Source organism: Aulonocara sp. 'chitande type north' Nkhata Bay, linkage group LG7, assembly GCF_057382095.1.
Source record: "Aulonocara sp. 'chitande type north' Nkhata Bay isolate Kocher_YH1m ecotype deep benthic linkage group LG7, A_spYH_male_GT1.1, whole genome shotgun sequence".
NCBI lineage: Eukaryota > Metazoa > Chordata > Actinopteri > Cichliformes > Cichlidae > Aulonocara > Aulonocara sp. 'chitande type north' Nkhata Bay.
In genome coordinates, this window is record NC_141350.1 from 43,635,033 (window position 1) to 43,649,846 (window position 14,814).

The 14,814-nt window shown below is 40.8% G+C and overlaps 1 protein-coding gene across 1 annotated transcript; it reads left to right on the plus strand.

The window, feature by feature from the left end:
- Nucleotides 1-5,542: 5,542 nt before the first annotated feature.
- On the plus strand, nucleotides 5,543-14,247 carry LOC147325839 (uncharacterized). Its single transcript, XM_086300565.1, has 7 exons — nucleotides 5,543-5,729; nucleotides 9,784-11,084; nucleotides 12,609-12,770; nucleotides 13,012-13,186; nucleotides 13,317-13,399; nucleotides 13,510-13,607; nucleotides 13,819-14,247. Exons 2-7 carry the CDS (start codon nucleotides 10,476-10,478, stop codon nucleotides 13,898-13,900), a joined length of 1,209 nt encoding a protein of 402 aa, XP_086156691.1. The 5' UTR covers nucleotides 5,543-5,729; nucleotides 9,784-10,475; the 3' UTR covers nucleotides 13,901-14,247.
- The last annotated feature ends 567 nt before the right edge of the window (nucleotides 14,248-14,814 follow it).

The following is a 14,814-nucleotide window of genomic DNA, read 5'->3' on the forward strand; positions in this document are numbered from 1 at the left end:
AAAAAGAATTATACTGTAAGTACATTTTAAGTAATGTCTAAGTAATTTTACTTAGTGCACGAGTAATTCTAAATATTATAAGTATTGCATAACTTTACAGGAAAGGAAGCACACAGTATTGTGTAAGTAACTGTAAGTACTGCATAATTTTTATGGTTCTTTTGCAGAAAAACAAACATTCTTTCCTCATGTCTTAAATTGTTAATGTGTACTTCTCAGGGTGCGGTTCATGTTATGGAGTGCATTAATCTTGCCTTTTTTTACATCTGTATTTAATAATCATTATGTTAATGTGCACGATGGATGTTCTATTATTGAGTTTCCCCCACTTTATATTAGGCATTTAGCAGGAATTTGGAACAGTTTATTGTTAATTCTGATAAGTTAAGTTTTGGGTTCGATTATAAGTAAAAGTAAATATAAGTATTACTTAGAATGACTTACGCTGTACTTAATTTATTTTAATCTAGTCTACCTACCTTTAAATAATTGTAGGTAAATATTATTTACTTTTGAATTTCAAATAAAACAAAATTCAACCCTATTACAGCAGAATTACATGCTTAGTCACAGGCTGTATTATAAAGTGTTACATTCAGTGTCTTACCAGAGGATACTTAATCTTTGGAAAATGGGAAATAGTTGCAGTGATTTATTGAAACATGCACACATACATGGAAATACAATATGCAAAGTAAAATGAGAGTTTGTACAATTAAAATAAGCCTAAAAGTCAACATGTGGTATGGCAAACTTTATTCTTCAACACAACCTGTTAGGGTACCTGGGTCGTTGAGCCAGTGGTTTCAGTTTTGTACCTTTATTTGTGTTGTCATCTTAGTTATTATTGTGAAGGTTTTGGTTTCTGTTTTGCATTTCTATTTTCCCCAGTTCTTCTTGTTGTGTGATTATGTAGTTCTTAAGTTTTAGTTTCCATACTCCCTCTATTCTATCTGTGTCACTGTCTGTGTCTCAACACGTTCTCACTCCCAAAGCGTAACATTTTACGCTAGGTGACAAATCGTCAACATATTACGCTTTCGGCTACCCACCACGTTCCTAAATGACGACCTCGGAAAAAAGAGGAAATATGAGAACCGTCTGGACTGAATCTACACGTTTGCTCTTTTTCTTCAAATCGCTTAGAAACACGCTATTTAACATCATTAAAGTCCTGGTTAAGGTCAGGAATAAGGTTATGGTCAGGGCTACGGATAAGGTTAGGTTTAGGGCTGGAATACAGGGCTGGAATGTCTATTACGCGGGAGCGTCATTGCACTGGATTCCAGCCATAACCCGCCGCGTACCATAAGAACGCCAAAGGTCTCCTTTCGCGTTCCTCAGGAACGCCGCGGGACGTGACAAAACGTCGACATGTTACGCCTCGGGAGTGAGAATGGGCTGCCTGGTCCCACGTCTCTGTTCTCTCTGTTGCAGTGCCTGCTTGTGAGTCTGTGACTGTAAGTTCAGTCTGTGGTTCCTCTTTTACTTTGAAAGTCCGTGTCTCATGTTAATGCCTCTGGTTTTGCTTCCTTTGTCTCATCAGCCCTGATTTGCCCCAGCTGTGTTTCCCTCCTGTCTCCTGTGTCGCAATCTACCTTCATCTTGCTGTGTTCTGTCTGTCTGTATAAGTTTATTTTGGATTCTTAGTTTTGTTACTTTTGAGTTCAGCATTAAAGCAGTTTTGAGTTCACGTTTTGCCCCCGAGTGTCTGCACTTTGGGTCCTCTATATCACCACTCCTGCCTGCACACAGCCTTCACATGACACAACCTGAAGACACACACTTTTACTGGATTGGCAGTGTGTTCAGCATCATGGGCCCAAAAAATGAAACTGCTGCTAATCTGACACTTTCAGGTGATACATAGAGGATCAAAATCTGATACATTTTTGTGCAACCCAAACCATGACAGAGCCTCCACCATGTTTTACAGATAGCTATACATACTCACTCCTGTACTTCTTTGAACTGAAAATTTAAAGTTTTAGATTAACCCTCTGGGGTCGCCGGACTATGGAACGCCAGGACTGCCATAATGAATTAATTAAATACACCATTAAATAATTAATTAAATGTGGCAATAATTAATTAAAATTGGAATTAATTAATTAAATAAATAGTTATGACACATGTAATTAATTAATTATTGACACATTTAATTAATTATTTATGTATTTCACATTTTAATTAATTATTGACACATTTAATTAATTATTGACACATTTAATTAATTATTTAATGATATATTTATTTATTTCATTTTGGCAGTCCTGGCGTCTGGCTCTCATCATGAAATAATTTTATCTGTCAGCCTCACCCATCAAACTCAGGGGGCGGGGTTAACGCTGATCGAGTCAAAACCATTGCTTTGGCCTGGTGGCCATTGTTTCTAGCACACAACAACCGGCATGTGGAAGCTAACAGAACTGAGCTTTGAAAAACCCTGTTTGTGTGTCACCAAATACCGTTTTAATATTTTTTTAGCCGAGAATGTAGTGGTTTAATCTTCATGTGTCTGGTCGGTTTGTCAAGATACAGCCTCTTTGCAAAAGTGCTTCGATGATTTCGGAGATGTCTGCCCAGTCTCACGGCAAAGCGTGGGATAGACCCGCTCGCCTCGCAAGCAATCCCACCGACAAAGCGCAGGCCCCGGTACACAGCTGTAGTAACCCCCGCTGACTTCTTTTACTGAGGTTATATTTATCGGTGTTTTATTTCCTGATGTTCTTATGTGTCCTACGTGTTTCAGTCGCCAATTCTGAATTGTAACTAACATTAAAAACATGTTTAAGGAGGAGAGAGCAAATAAATCTGTTTAACACCTGATCTTTGGGTTTTTTTTTCAGCAATCAGCGTGACCTGTGTATAAACACATAAAAGAGATAACGTTGGTGTTTCCGTCATGTAGTAACTGCTGGCTTTAACTGTACAAAGGTTGTTCGACACTATGAAACACATACAGACTTCATGATGTTCGGCTAATATTTTTATTGTGAATATTAATCATGAGGGTAAACGGCCCTGTACACCACGGAGCGAGATCAGCATATCCACGATATCCACGATATCCTCAGCTCCATGAGTTAACACAAAGTTTCCCAGCTGACTATCTAACTTCCAACTATTCCAGAGACGTGAAAATATACAGCATAAAGAAAAGTGCAAGAGACTCAGCAGCAGATTAGAATAACAGTTATACATTTAATAAATCACCAAATGAATCCAAGAAACGAGCAAACCTGTTCCGACAATTTGAGTTTGTATTCCCTCAGCTGCAGACTCGCTGCTGTTTAAATGTTTGAAAAGGAAGATTAGATATAAAAAACGTCAAACATAGACTCAGTCTGCCTTCACATTTGATATGAGGCCAGCACGTATAGTGGCCTAAGCAGGCTATTACTGAAATACACGTGCTATATCTTAAACTATGATATAAACAGGGAGGTCCTATTAACATGTTTAGTTTTAAAGGACACCTTCCTGCCTTTAGTCTCATTCATGAGCAGTATTAGTTTTCTTCTAACATCCAGAAGTCTGCACAATGTGTTTCATAGTTTGTAACAAGCCTTTGACAGGTAAACATAACATGACCGAAAAAGCAAAAAAAAAAAGAGAGAGAGAGAGAGAGAGTGTTGACATAAGAAGAGAAAATGCTCTCAATTATGGAGACAGGCAAATGGTTCATTTATGTTTGATGTGTGTTTATTCCTCCCTAAATATCGTCGGTGAAGTTCGCCATGCACGTCAGATTTTCCTGCGCATTTTTATACCTCTGCCAACAGAGAGAGAGAAAAAAATCACATTCTAACAGACAGCTGGTGCTTAGAATACAGTTGAATAACTATTAAAAAACAGATGATATTTAGATGATAGTTCAGTCTAACACATGTGCCAGTGAACCATTAAACGTCTGTGAAACTATGCAGTTATGAAACGTAACTTTAACCTCAGCCAAACCGATTTGCTCAGTTGTAAATAAAACAGCGAAGTAAACGTGACCCGACAGACAGAACCTGAGTGAATGAAGTCCAGCGTTTAACCACTGAGAGCTAAAACTCAGCTGAGGTTTGAAAGCTGTGTGCCGGTGATTGGACATCAGCCGCTGATGAAGCTGTTCGCCTATAAAGTGCTCTGTAAGGAAACAAGCTCCAGCAGCTCTGCGCTCGGGGAAAACACTATATTTACTTATCTTGTGCAGAAAAATGCGCTGACATTGCGTTATATCGAGCACCGGCTGCCCAGTTAAACTGTGACTATCACCAGGTAACAGGCGTGTTTCTTGAATTAGCAGCAGGTGTTAAACAGCTGACAGATGAGGAGGAGGATGCATGCAGGTAAACTGAGGGTCTGTTGAGCTGATCGCTGGTTTCGTGAGAAAAATGTCAGCTCGTTCTTTATGTTACAGAAGCACAGAGACACAAGACCAGGCGGAAAAGAGACGATCGTTCGGTGAAAATGAGAATCGGAACACGGAGAGTGGAATATGTAAACAAACCGGTTAACGTAACCCCCTGGGTGCACTCTGCATGCTAACTGTTAGCAGAGCTAGTGAAATCTCTGAAAACATCTGAGCACTTTTGCAAACATGTTCTATGTTGACAACCTGACCAGACATACGGCGCGACATTCACGGCTAAAACACTGTTAAAAGTGTAGCTGGTGACAGAAAAACGGGGTATTTTAAAACTACACCACCACCATTGCTGCCTGTGATTTGATCTGCATTCTGGGATACCTGGCTGCCCCAAGTCTACACAAGCAATCGATTATCTAGGATCGACCTGTTTTGACTTACTTTGCACGGCAACCAATCAAATGTTAGAGAAGCTGCATGGGCAGCGTTAACCCCGCCCCCTGAGTTTGATGGGTGAGGCTGACAGATAAAATTATTTCATGATGAGAGCCAGGCGCCAGGACTGCCAAAATGAAATAAATAAATATATCATTAAATAATTAATTAAATGTGTCAATAATTAATTAAATGTGTCAATAATTAATTAAAATGTGAAATACATAAATAATTAATTAAATGTGTCAATAATTAATTAATTACATGTGTCAATAATTAATTAAAATGTGAAATACATAAATAATTAATTAAATGTGTCAATAATTAATTAATTACATGTGTCATAACTATTTATTTAATTAATTAATTCCAATTTTAATTAATTATTGCCACATTTAATTAATTATTTAATGGTGTATTTAATTAATTCATTATGGCAGTCCTGGCGTTCCATACCGGACGCGCTGGCGCATCAAAATCACATGACCAATTTAAGACGACACAGCTACAAGATGCAGCACGTCCTATGGGTCAGAGTCTCCATTTCAACTTGGGTCGAAAGTGCGGACTTCAAACTATATACCAGTTTTTGAATTGTGTCGATGGGCCACGTAAAACCAGAGTTATGATAAAAAATACACGCGATGTTTTTTTTCTGAACAAAACAGTGGTGTTTACAGCGGGAAGAACGGTAAAACTGCATTTTCTACAGACAGCGCTAGCAAACACTCTCCGCTTGCGAGTGAAAAAAGAAAAAGAAAAAACACCCCTTCCCTATTGGTGTTAGAGTTTACCATGTCAGCCAATCAAAAAAAATGATATGGCAAACATGTGAGATTTGGTTGTTTAGGGAGAAGGGGAAGTTTTTAGGGGTGACACCTGCAACGGAAAGCGGGCGAGCGAAAGACAGCGAGAGAGAGCGCGCAAGTTTTCATATGTGAGACATTAGTGACGTTTAGCGTGTTTGGAGGCTATAGTTAGTTTGTTGTGTAGTTATTGTCTTGTATTGTGTGTCAGTTAGACTGCTGAATTTCATATTTGCTCTAAAAAAGCCGTCAAAGTTCCCATATGGAAAACTGGACTGATGCACCTCCTGCTGTCAGACCTGCAGGGTTTGGGCCTGTGGTGTTCTCCTCTGTCTTATACTGAACACAAACTATTTTTTTTGACTGGCACAAATAATTTGTGTGCCTTCTTATTTGATGCAGCACACCTGATTGTTCTGTAAATAGATTTAAATGGTTATATAAAAAAACGCCTGAGGCCTTGGCTGCATTTTTAGGTAAATAAATAGTACCTTATAACTTTGTTGTTTGCAAAACTTGTGCATAATTTTTAGAAATATACAATTTCTATTTGCATTTCAAGTTATGAAAATGATTCGTTAAACATGTTTGTGGGTTTTACAGTAAAAAATATAACTTTTTTCTACTCGGATTTTGAATTTTTTGTTTGAATTTAGATCAACTGTGCTAATATAGTATACCCAAATGAAAAAAGAACTCAAATTTCAGATATTTGAGGTTGTGCTGAAAATAATGATACCAAACAAGGCAAGAAAAACATATTTTAAAGGTGAAATATAGAGGTAAAATCAAAAGTGGTCAAAAACGGCCAATTATACCCTGGACCCCAGAGGGTTAATCACTTCGTAAAACCTGTTGACACTGATTTTCAGTCCAGTTCTGGCATGGGCAGTCAGGAAAAGCTGAAGATAGCTCGGGCCCCGCCAGGTGGGGGAAGAAGCAGAGTTGTCCAGTCCAATGGAAGGCGGGTGGCCACGGCGGGGGGCCTGGGCCGGCACCACCTGATCATCCAGAAGAACATGTGCCGGTTTAAGTTTGTCATTGGAAACAACCTCCTGCTGACCCCCAAAGTCCAAAAGGAAATGCTTCCAGCCCGGTTGAATAACCCTAAACGGGCCTTCATACAGTGGACGCAGCGGAGGCCTATGAGCGTCATGCCTGACGAAAACAAACTGCAACAACCTCGGAACAAAAGTGACGGGCACACAATGGTGCACTGGGCCAGGAACAGAAAACGAGTCTCTTGGGGGACAGAGAAACAGCACAGAGGGATCGAAGCACGGGGCAGGCTCTCGGGCAAGAATTCCCCGGGGACCCGGAAGGGCTGGCCGAGGACAAGTTCAGCCGGGGAAACTCCGAGGTCTTCTTTAACCGCACAGCGCAACCCCAGTAAAACCCACGGAAGGCGGTCAACCCAGTTGCCATCTGTAAGAGAAGCACGGAGCACGGCCTTAAGCGACTGGTGGAAATGCTTGCACATCCCGTTGGCCTGCGGATGGTACGCAGTGGTTTGGTGGACCTTAACCCCCCAGGCCATCAGCCATGGCAGACCAAAGCTCCGAAAAGAACTGGGGGCCCCTGTCTGAGGTGATGTCGGTGGGGGGACCGAAACGAAACGTCCTTCAGTACAAGGCCCGTTTGCGCAGACCACAGAGCAAGGACGTCCGGGTCGGCACGCTGGTCAGCGGCCATAGCGTCAAAGTCTATGCCGACATAAACAGGAGAAACCAGTGCACGGGACGGACAGTCAGCCACGCATGGATGGACGAGAACTCCTGGTTTCAGCTAGGGGCCAGACACAAGGCTCTGGTCAGCTCCACTCCACTCCAACCAGCGCCATGGACCGTGGCTGAGACGCGTGGTGGCTGCAGAGGGGGCAGGAGGATCCGTCTCTCGCACCCTCACCCCTCCGGCGCGGTAGTACTGGAGAATAAATTCAATGTCCTGGATCCTGTGGACTTTCCTCCTCTGACCGCTAGCCCTCGCCATCCCGCTGTGTTGCTGAGGTCTGCGCCATCTCCACCACTACGCCCCCGGAGTCAGGGCAGCAGAAAGGAGGTGGAGGAAAAATAAAAATACTATCAACCATCAAATATTTTGCGAGCAACTTAAAATGTACAATAATACATTAAGGAACTCAAGAAATTCATACTTCGCCAAAATAATCAGTAATAACAAAAATAATCCCAAGGTCCTCTTTTCCACCATAGATCATTTATTTAACCCTGATTTTAACAGCTCCCAAAGAACCCCACAGACTCACTCTGTGAGCAGTTTGCAGACCACTTCAGGGGAAAAATCAGCGCCATCAGATCTGATATTTTATCTAATCGCGATATGTTTGTAAACACATCTGATGGCTCGATTGTACCTGAGGAGACACTGGACAGCTTTGTCCTGGTTAATGCTGAGAACCTTCAGAAAGTTTTCTCCACAGTGAGACCCACCACATGTCTTTTAGATCCAATCCCTTCTTCACTCTTTAAAACACTTTATGGATTTTTTGAGGCTGAGCTTTTATACATGATGAATTGCTCTCTTCAGTTGGGTGTCTTCCCTGCTGCCTTTAAAACGGCGGTGGTGAGGCCCCTTCTGAAGAAGAGCAATTTGGATTGTAATGATTTTAATAACTACAGACCTGTATCCAACTTACCATTTTTAAGTAAAGTCTTAGAAAAACTACTCAGATTACTGATTTTCTCAATGATAAACAGATCCTGGAGATATTCCAGGCTGGATTTAGGGTGAACCACAGCACAGAGACGGCTCTCCTAAAGGTTTTAAATGATCTTAGATGTAACTGGGACGCCCAAAAGCTCTCAGTCCTGGTGCTACTGGATCTAAGCGCAGCCTTTGATACAGTAGACCACGCTATTCTTTTAAACAGACTGAAACACATGGTGGGCCTCTCTGGTGCTGTACATAACTGGTTCACTTCCTATCTCTCTGACAGATCTTTTATGGTGAGTATGGATACATGCTCCTCTAAGATCCATAAAATGACATGTGGTGTGCCTCAAGGGTCGGTTTTAGGCCCTGTACTTTTTAATTTGTATATGCTCCCTCTCGGCAGTGTCATCAGGAGGCATGGAGTGAACTTCCACAGTTACGCTGATGACACGCAGCTGTACATCTCCGTGTCTCCTGATGACACCAGACCAATGGATGCCCTTTTTAACTGTATCTTAGATATAAGATCTTGGATGGCAGAAAACTTTTTACAGCTTAACCAGGACAAAACTGAAGTTTTGATTGTCGGTCCTGAGGCTCAGAGAGAGAAACTCTTGTCTAAATTAGAGGCATTTTCACTATGTCCTTCGCTACAAGTGAAAAACCTGGGTGTTATTTTTGACTCTGAGCTTGGTTTTATCCCACATGTTAAACATGTAACCAAAATTGGATTTTATCATCTAAAAAATATAGCCAGAGTCCGCCCTATTCTCTCTCGGGCCAACACGGAGATGCTGATGCATGCTTTTATTACCAGTCGCATTGATTACTGTAATGCCCTGCTCTCTGGTCTTCCTAAGAAGAATATTTCAACTTTACAACTTTTGCAAAACTCGGCAGCTCGTGTGCTGACGAAGACCAGAGGGCGGGCCCACATTACACCGGTTTTAGAATCGCTGCATTGGCTCCCCGTGTGTTTCAGGGATATGTGTGTATTCACATCATTTATGTTAATGAGAGTGCAGGGAGTGAGTTGGAGGGTGGGGTGCGCTGCTTTTAACTATGTAAAGCACTTTGTGCTACATTTTTTTTTTGTATGAAAAGTGCTTTATAAATAAAGATTGATTGATTGATTGATTGATTGCTAAAAAAAAGGATAAGAAAGTCTGGCTTCATGGAAGCAAAATAAAAAGAAATGAGAGGTGGCTCAATACTTTTGCACAGTACTGCATTTAGATTAAAAAATGTACTAATACAGAATACAATGTGAGAAACACTGATTTTTGAAAACACACACACACACACACACACACACACACACACACACACACACACACACACACACACACACACACACACACACACACACACACATATATGTGTGTTAAAATCCTTTGAAAAGACTGAATAAGTATCCTTAAAAGTCATTTACAGAGTGTGATGAAGTTTTGGAGTAAGGAAAATATTTATCAAGATGACAACAAACACCACTGTGAGAACATTATGTCTGTTCAGTGTTTCCAGGATTGCGAAGGAGCCTTTGCATTTGCTCAGATGACCCGTGCTGTCACCGCTCACCTGGGGAATGCAGCAGACATGACCGTCCGTGCTGCACATGCCTACAGGATCAGATAAACCTGAGTTTTGTGAAGTGACGAAGCAGCGTTTATCAGTCAAGCTCTTTTGCTTTTCCCTCTTGGACTCTTTGTATCCACTGAGGAACGTCAGTATGTTTCCACTTTTATCTCGTGGGGGTAACACAAATGGCAGCACTTATACGATTTACCTTAAATATCAGCATTCCTTCGTTTCTACCTCACTTTCTTAGAAGCTCAGTGCATGTTATTATTATTATTATTTCACCTGTAATTACACACGATTCCCAGGTTGAAGATGTGTGGCCATGCTGAGGCTTGCTCATGTCATTTTCTGGACGTTGTTACAGGTGTGAGGACAAATGCAATATTTCAGCTGCATTGCATCTGAGTCACCTTCTTTTCCAAGTAATTAGCGAGGAAGGAGCAGGTATCAACATGCAGCTGCAAGCTGTGACCGGGATGGGCGTGGTGAAGGCGCACAGGCGAATCAGAAGGCATGTTGTGAATTCTAGTTCATCTCTGCAAATGACTGCGTGGGTTGTCTGAGCTGGTGCCTCGCTTATTTTCCTCTTTCAGCCTGGCAGCACAGGTGCAAGGGACGAAACAAGCATGAATCTGTACAAGAGCTTTGGAAACCTCATGGAGACTTGGGTAACTGATGACACAAGTCCTGACTCAGAGTGGTTTCAGCGCAATGCTAAAGACCCTCCAACACCTTCCTCAGAGATGGAAACAAACGGGCGCTCAGAATCAGTGGACTCTGGAGTGGAGACGGCCAGCTGTGACACATGTTTTCGTGCTACATCGTCCTTTGCCTCAACAGAAATAGAAGAAGATCTCACTCCAGCATTAACATCGCAGTCTCCTGTGTTCTCCTCTCCCAAGCCCACCTGCTGCCCTTCTTCATCCCCGCTTCTATGTTCCAGCAGCACTCAGAAAGACTCTACTGCCTCGCACCTTAAATTAGAGCAAGTGTTACAAAGGACTGATTCTATGTATTCAAAGGGCAACTCAAAGCCCCTGACACCAGAAGAAATGCTCAGTCGGCGACCTCAAGCGTCTTTTCCGATCAAACGGCACACATCGGAGTTAGTAAGAGGTCAAAGATCAGACAGACTTGACGAAAGAAGGACAGTCAGTCCACCTGTTTCCATTCAGCCAGTGTCAGAAATGTGCAGACGGACTCAGTCTATGATTAGTAACAGGCGGACATCAGAGGTGAGAAGCTCTTCTATCATGAACCAAGCTTTAAATCTCTTAAGATTTTGTGTTTTTTCCATAGTAATGCTCTATCACTTAAATATTGTTTTTGGTTTCTGTTTGTGCTTTTCTGGGGCCAGTTTCGGGATGACATAATTTAGTCACGGTTACATGTACCATCTTGCACGGCACAAGCCAGACATTAGAGGAACGGTTGATAGACTGTACAAGAGGTTTAACAGGCCCTCCACTTTTTCCTGGAGGGTTGCAACACAGAAAGCTGCTTTCATATTCAAAGTAAGGCTTGCATGTCATTAATCAGACAAGATCTCTTTCAACAAACTTTCACAAGACCGTCGTCTGCGCATGGGCTCATAAACCAGTCTGCCCAGTTAGCAGGCATGTGAAGAATGGATATAGGACATGTGGGGAGAAGTCTGTGGGTCTTTTTTTTTTCAGAATGTGAGACATATTTCGTTAATCAGAGGGCAGAAAAAATGTCTTGTTTTGGAAAATTATTTTGGGTGTACAAGATTGAGATGAATGGATTCAATTCTCAAAAAATGTGAAAACCAGTTCACGCTGACAGTGCACAAAGGTGAAGAAACAACTGGATTACCTGAACCATTTGAAAGCATTTAGTTCACAATGCTTTGTTTTTAGCCACTGGGTGTGTGTCATAAGTTTGTTCTTGTATTCGTTTGGCCAAGGTTAAATAGCTTTGGGTAATGCAATACAAGGAAGCTACTTAATGCCAAGTAGTCACATCTACATAACTATATACTTTTTTAATTGCATGCAATCAGATGCGTATGAATGTGTCAGTCAGATGAATGTGGATATTATAACTAAACAGGTTGTGATTTCCATTGTTAGGTTTTCATCTCAACTCATCTGAACTTAATAACTTGAAAAAGTAATATGATATATTGCTTCATTTAACATGCTAACACACTCAATTAGCTCCAAACACCACAGGCATGGTGAAATTAGGCCCCTAAGAAGGCGCTATGTAAAAACTTTGCAGAGAATCGCATACATTTTGCACAAAAAGTGGGATTTTCGTTAATCGGCAGAACTGCAGGTTAATCAGTTTAACTGTGACAGGAACTGTCAGAGCCAGTTCTGCTGGCAATTAGCCACTCTGCCTCGTGGCCAAGAGGAAGCATTATAATGTAAAATGAAAAGGTTGATAGTATGACTGCCGCAGCTGTTTCATCTTTTGACACCTGTTTTAATAAAAGGTACTGACTCAAATTTCTGGCATGTGCAAATGTTGGCTTCACAGCTTGTAATCAAGTTTGCAGGGGTTGCGGGACAGAAAATCCAGTTGTTGTTGGAGTTTTTTAAATAAAGTGTTGAGATGTTTTAAACAGGTATGTTTCATAGTGGTGCTAAATTTAAAAAAAGGGGAATCATGGAAGAGTTTCCCACTCCCAGAAGTAATATCTGCACAAAATTTCCTTGCATGTGCGAAGTGTATTTGTAACAAAACAGCAGGATTTTTAAGTTAACATTTGATTTGCTCTTTGACATTTGCAGGGCTTTGGTTGCAATGAGATAAAAGAACTGAGTCCTGGGTTCATCTACCTGGAGCAGGTGTGTCAGAAGCTAGAAGATATTGCAAGACAGCAGATGGAAAACCGAGCGCTACAGATGGAGGCAGACGTCCTCGTGCAACACAAAGTCTTCCAAGTGAGCCAGGTAACGTCATTCATTTCTTAATGTATGAATTCAATTCAGTCCAGTCCAATTCAATTTTATGTATATAGCGCCAAATCACAACAACAGTCCCTTCAAGGCTCTATGATGTCTCACAGTTAAGAACTCGTAACAGTTTCAACAGGTAATAAAACTGACACGAGTTTGTCAGATTAGTGATGACAAATTATCCTGCAATCTGGAGACCTATATGAATTAAAAAGCTCACTTTTTTTTCTTTTAGACTCCTGACATCTGTCAGACTGACTCTGTAACTGCAGAGAAGGACTTAACCACTTGTCAAAGCCTTGAAGATACAGTAAATGTAGAGCATGTTAGCAGCGAACCCAAGCAGAAGAAATACGGACATTTTCGGCAGAGATCAGCTTCAGATACAACTCTTGCCATGATGCATTTAAGTGAGTTATCATCCTACTGTTGTTTTTTAAAAAAAGCCTGATTACTTCTTGTGGTTGTATTTCTGTCCATTTGTTGAATAGAATGTGTACTTTCTGTGATCATGAAGCCTTATTTGTGTTCCTGCTGCAGAAAAAGTGAATGCAGGCTGGAGAGGGCAGCATATGAGTACACATGACCTGCTGGAGGAGCTTGAGGAAGTCCAAGAAAATCAGGTAGAACATCAGAAGTAAATAAGAAAAAATACATGTGTATATCATGAATTATAAGTGATAAGAAATATGTTATTTTATTAATGTACTCTTAATCTTCTTTTCCTCTTCAGGAATCCACAGAGAAGGAGACAAAAAAACCTATAATGAACTGGAGGAAAAAACTCCTGTCCTTGAGAAGAGAGGGGTCTAATGCTTCATATAAAAGGAGGTGAGTTGTGTTATTTATACACTGATGCAGTGGTCCACAGGTAATGGATCATCGATAAGGAGGCTTTGGTGAGATTTTTGGTGTTGATTTTCAGACGATGCATCTGCTCCTCTTGAACATTTTGTTCTTTTTTTCATGAAACGCAGCACAAACGCAACCTCCACTTTCTGACGTTGACTCGTTTCATCTCTTTCTAATGAATTTTTTAAAGCCAACAGATGCAGCCATCTGAGAAAAACTCGGCCCGTCGAAGGCTGAGCCAACTGTTCAAGAGGAAAGACAAAACTGTATAAATGGACCACAGTGTCTGGCTTGATGTTTTGATGTTAGAGATTCTGAGGAGAAAAGGCTTTTCTGCAAAACTACAAGCACTTTAACTGCTTTCAAAACTACTTCCTATTCATCCCTTTATGCACCAGTGTGCTGCATTATATAAATGTAAAAAGTTTACTTGCTTTTTAAAAATTTATATTGACAAATAAAGGCAATTTCAATACTGTTTATTTGACTGGGAAGTAAATGGTTAAGTGGTTCTCTCATTATTTACAATTAGCACAACAAAAATGTCCTATGTTACTGTTTTTAACAATTAAAGCAGGCTATACTGCAAATGTCAAATAAAGGAATGATGAAAATACTTCACAGAAGTTCCAGAGTTTTGTCTTCTTGTAATTTGACAACACAAAGTTCATGTTGTTCATGTCTAAGAAGAACCATGATTACATAACACAGAGTTTCTGCTTAATGTGAAAACCTACCTTAGACCGTGCAGTTTAAACAATGTTGCTTTTTTCCTTCTTATTATTTAGAATTTTTAATCATCAGGAGTTCAAGGGTTACACTCAGTGACCTTTTCATAGACTCAACTTATTCATTTCTTATCAGTTAATCACATGGCAGCAACGGACTGTATTCAGGCACGTAGACATGGTCAAGACAACCTGATGAAGCTCAAACCAAGCAGCAGAAGAATGGGAACGAAAGGTGATTTAAGTGACTTACGTGCATGGTGTTGTTGTTAGTGCCAGATAGGCTGGTCTGAGTATTTCAGAAAGTGCTGATCTACTAGGATTTTTCAGCACAAACATCTCCATAGTTTACAAAGAGTAAAGAGAAAATATCCAGTGGTCAGCAGTTCTCTGACCACAGGATATGTCAAACAAGAATGGCCTCATAGGAAGACAACATAAACAACAACATATTAATA

Bases quoted from the DNA above. Each gene is read 5' to 3' on its own strand.
- LOC147325839 (XM_086300565.1), top strand. From the start codon at position 10,476: ATGAATCTGTACAAGAGCTTTGGAAACCTCATGGAGACTTGGGTAACT. The intron at 11,085-12,608 runs GTGAGAAGCTCT...TGACATTTGCAG, and splicing joins GTAACAGGCGGACATCAGAG to GGCTTTGGTTGCAATGAGAT. The intron at 13,608-13,818 runs GTGAGTTGTGTT...AATTTTTTAAAG, and splicing joins AATGCTTCATATAAAAGGAG to CCAACAGATGCAGCCATCTG.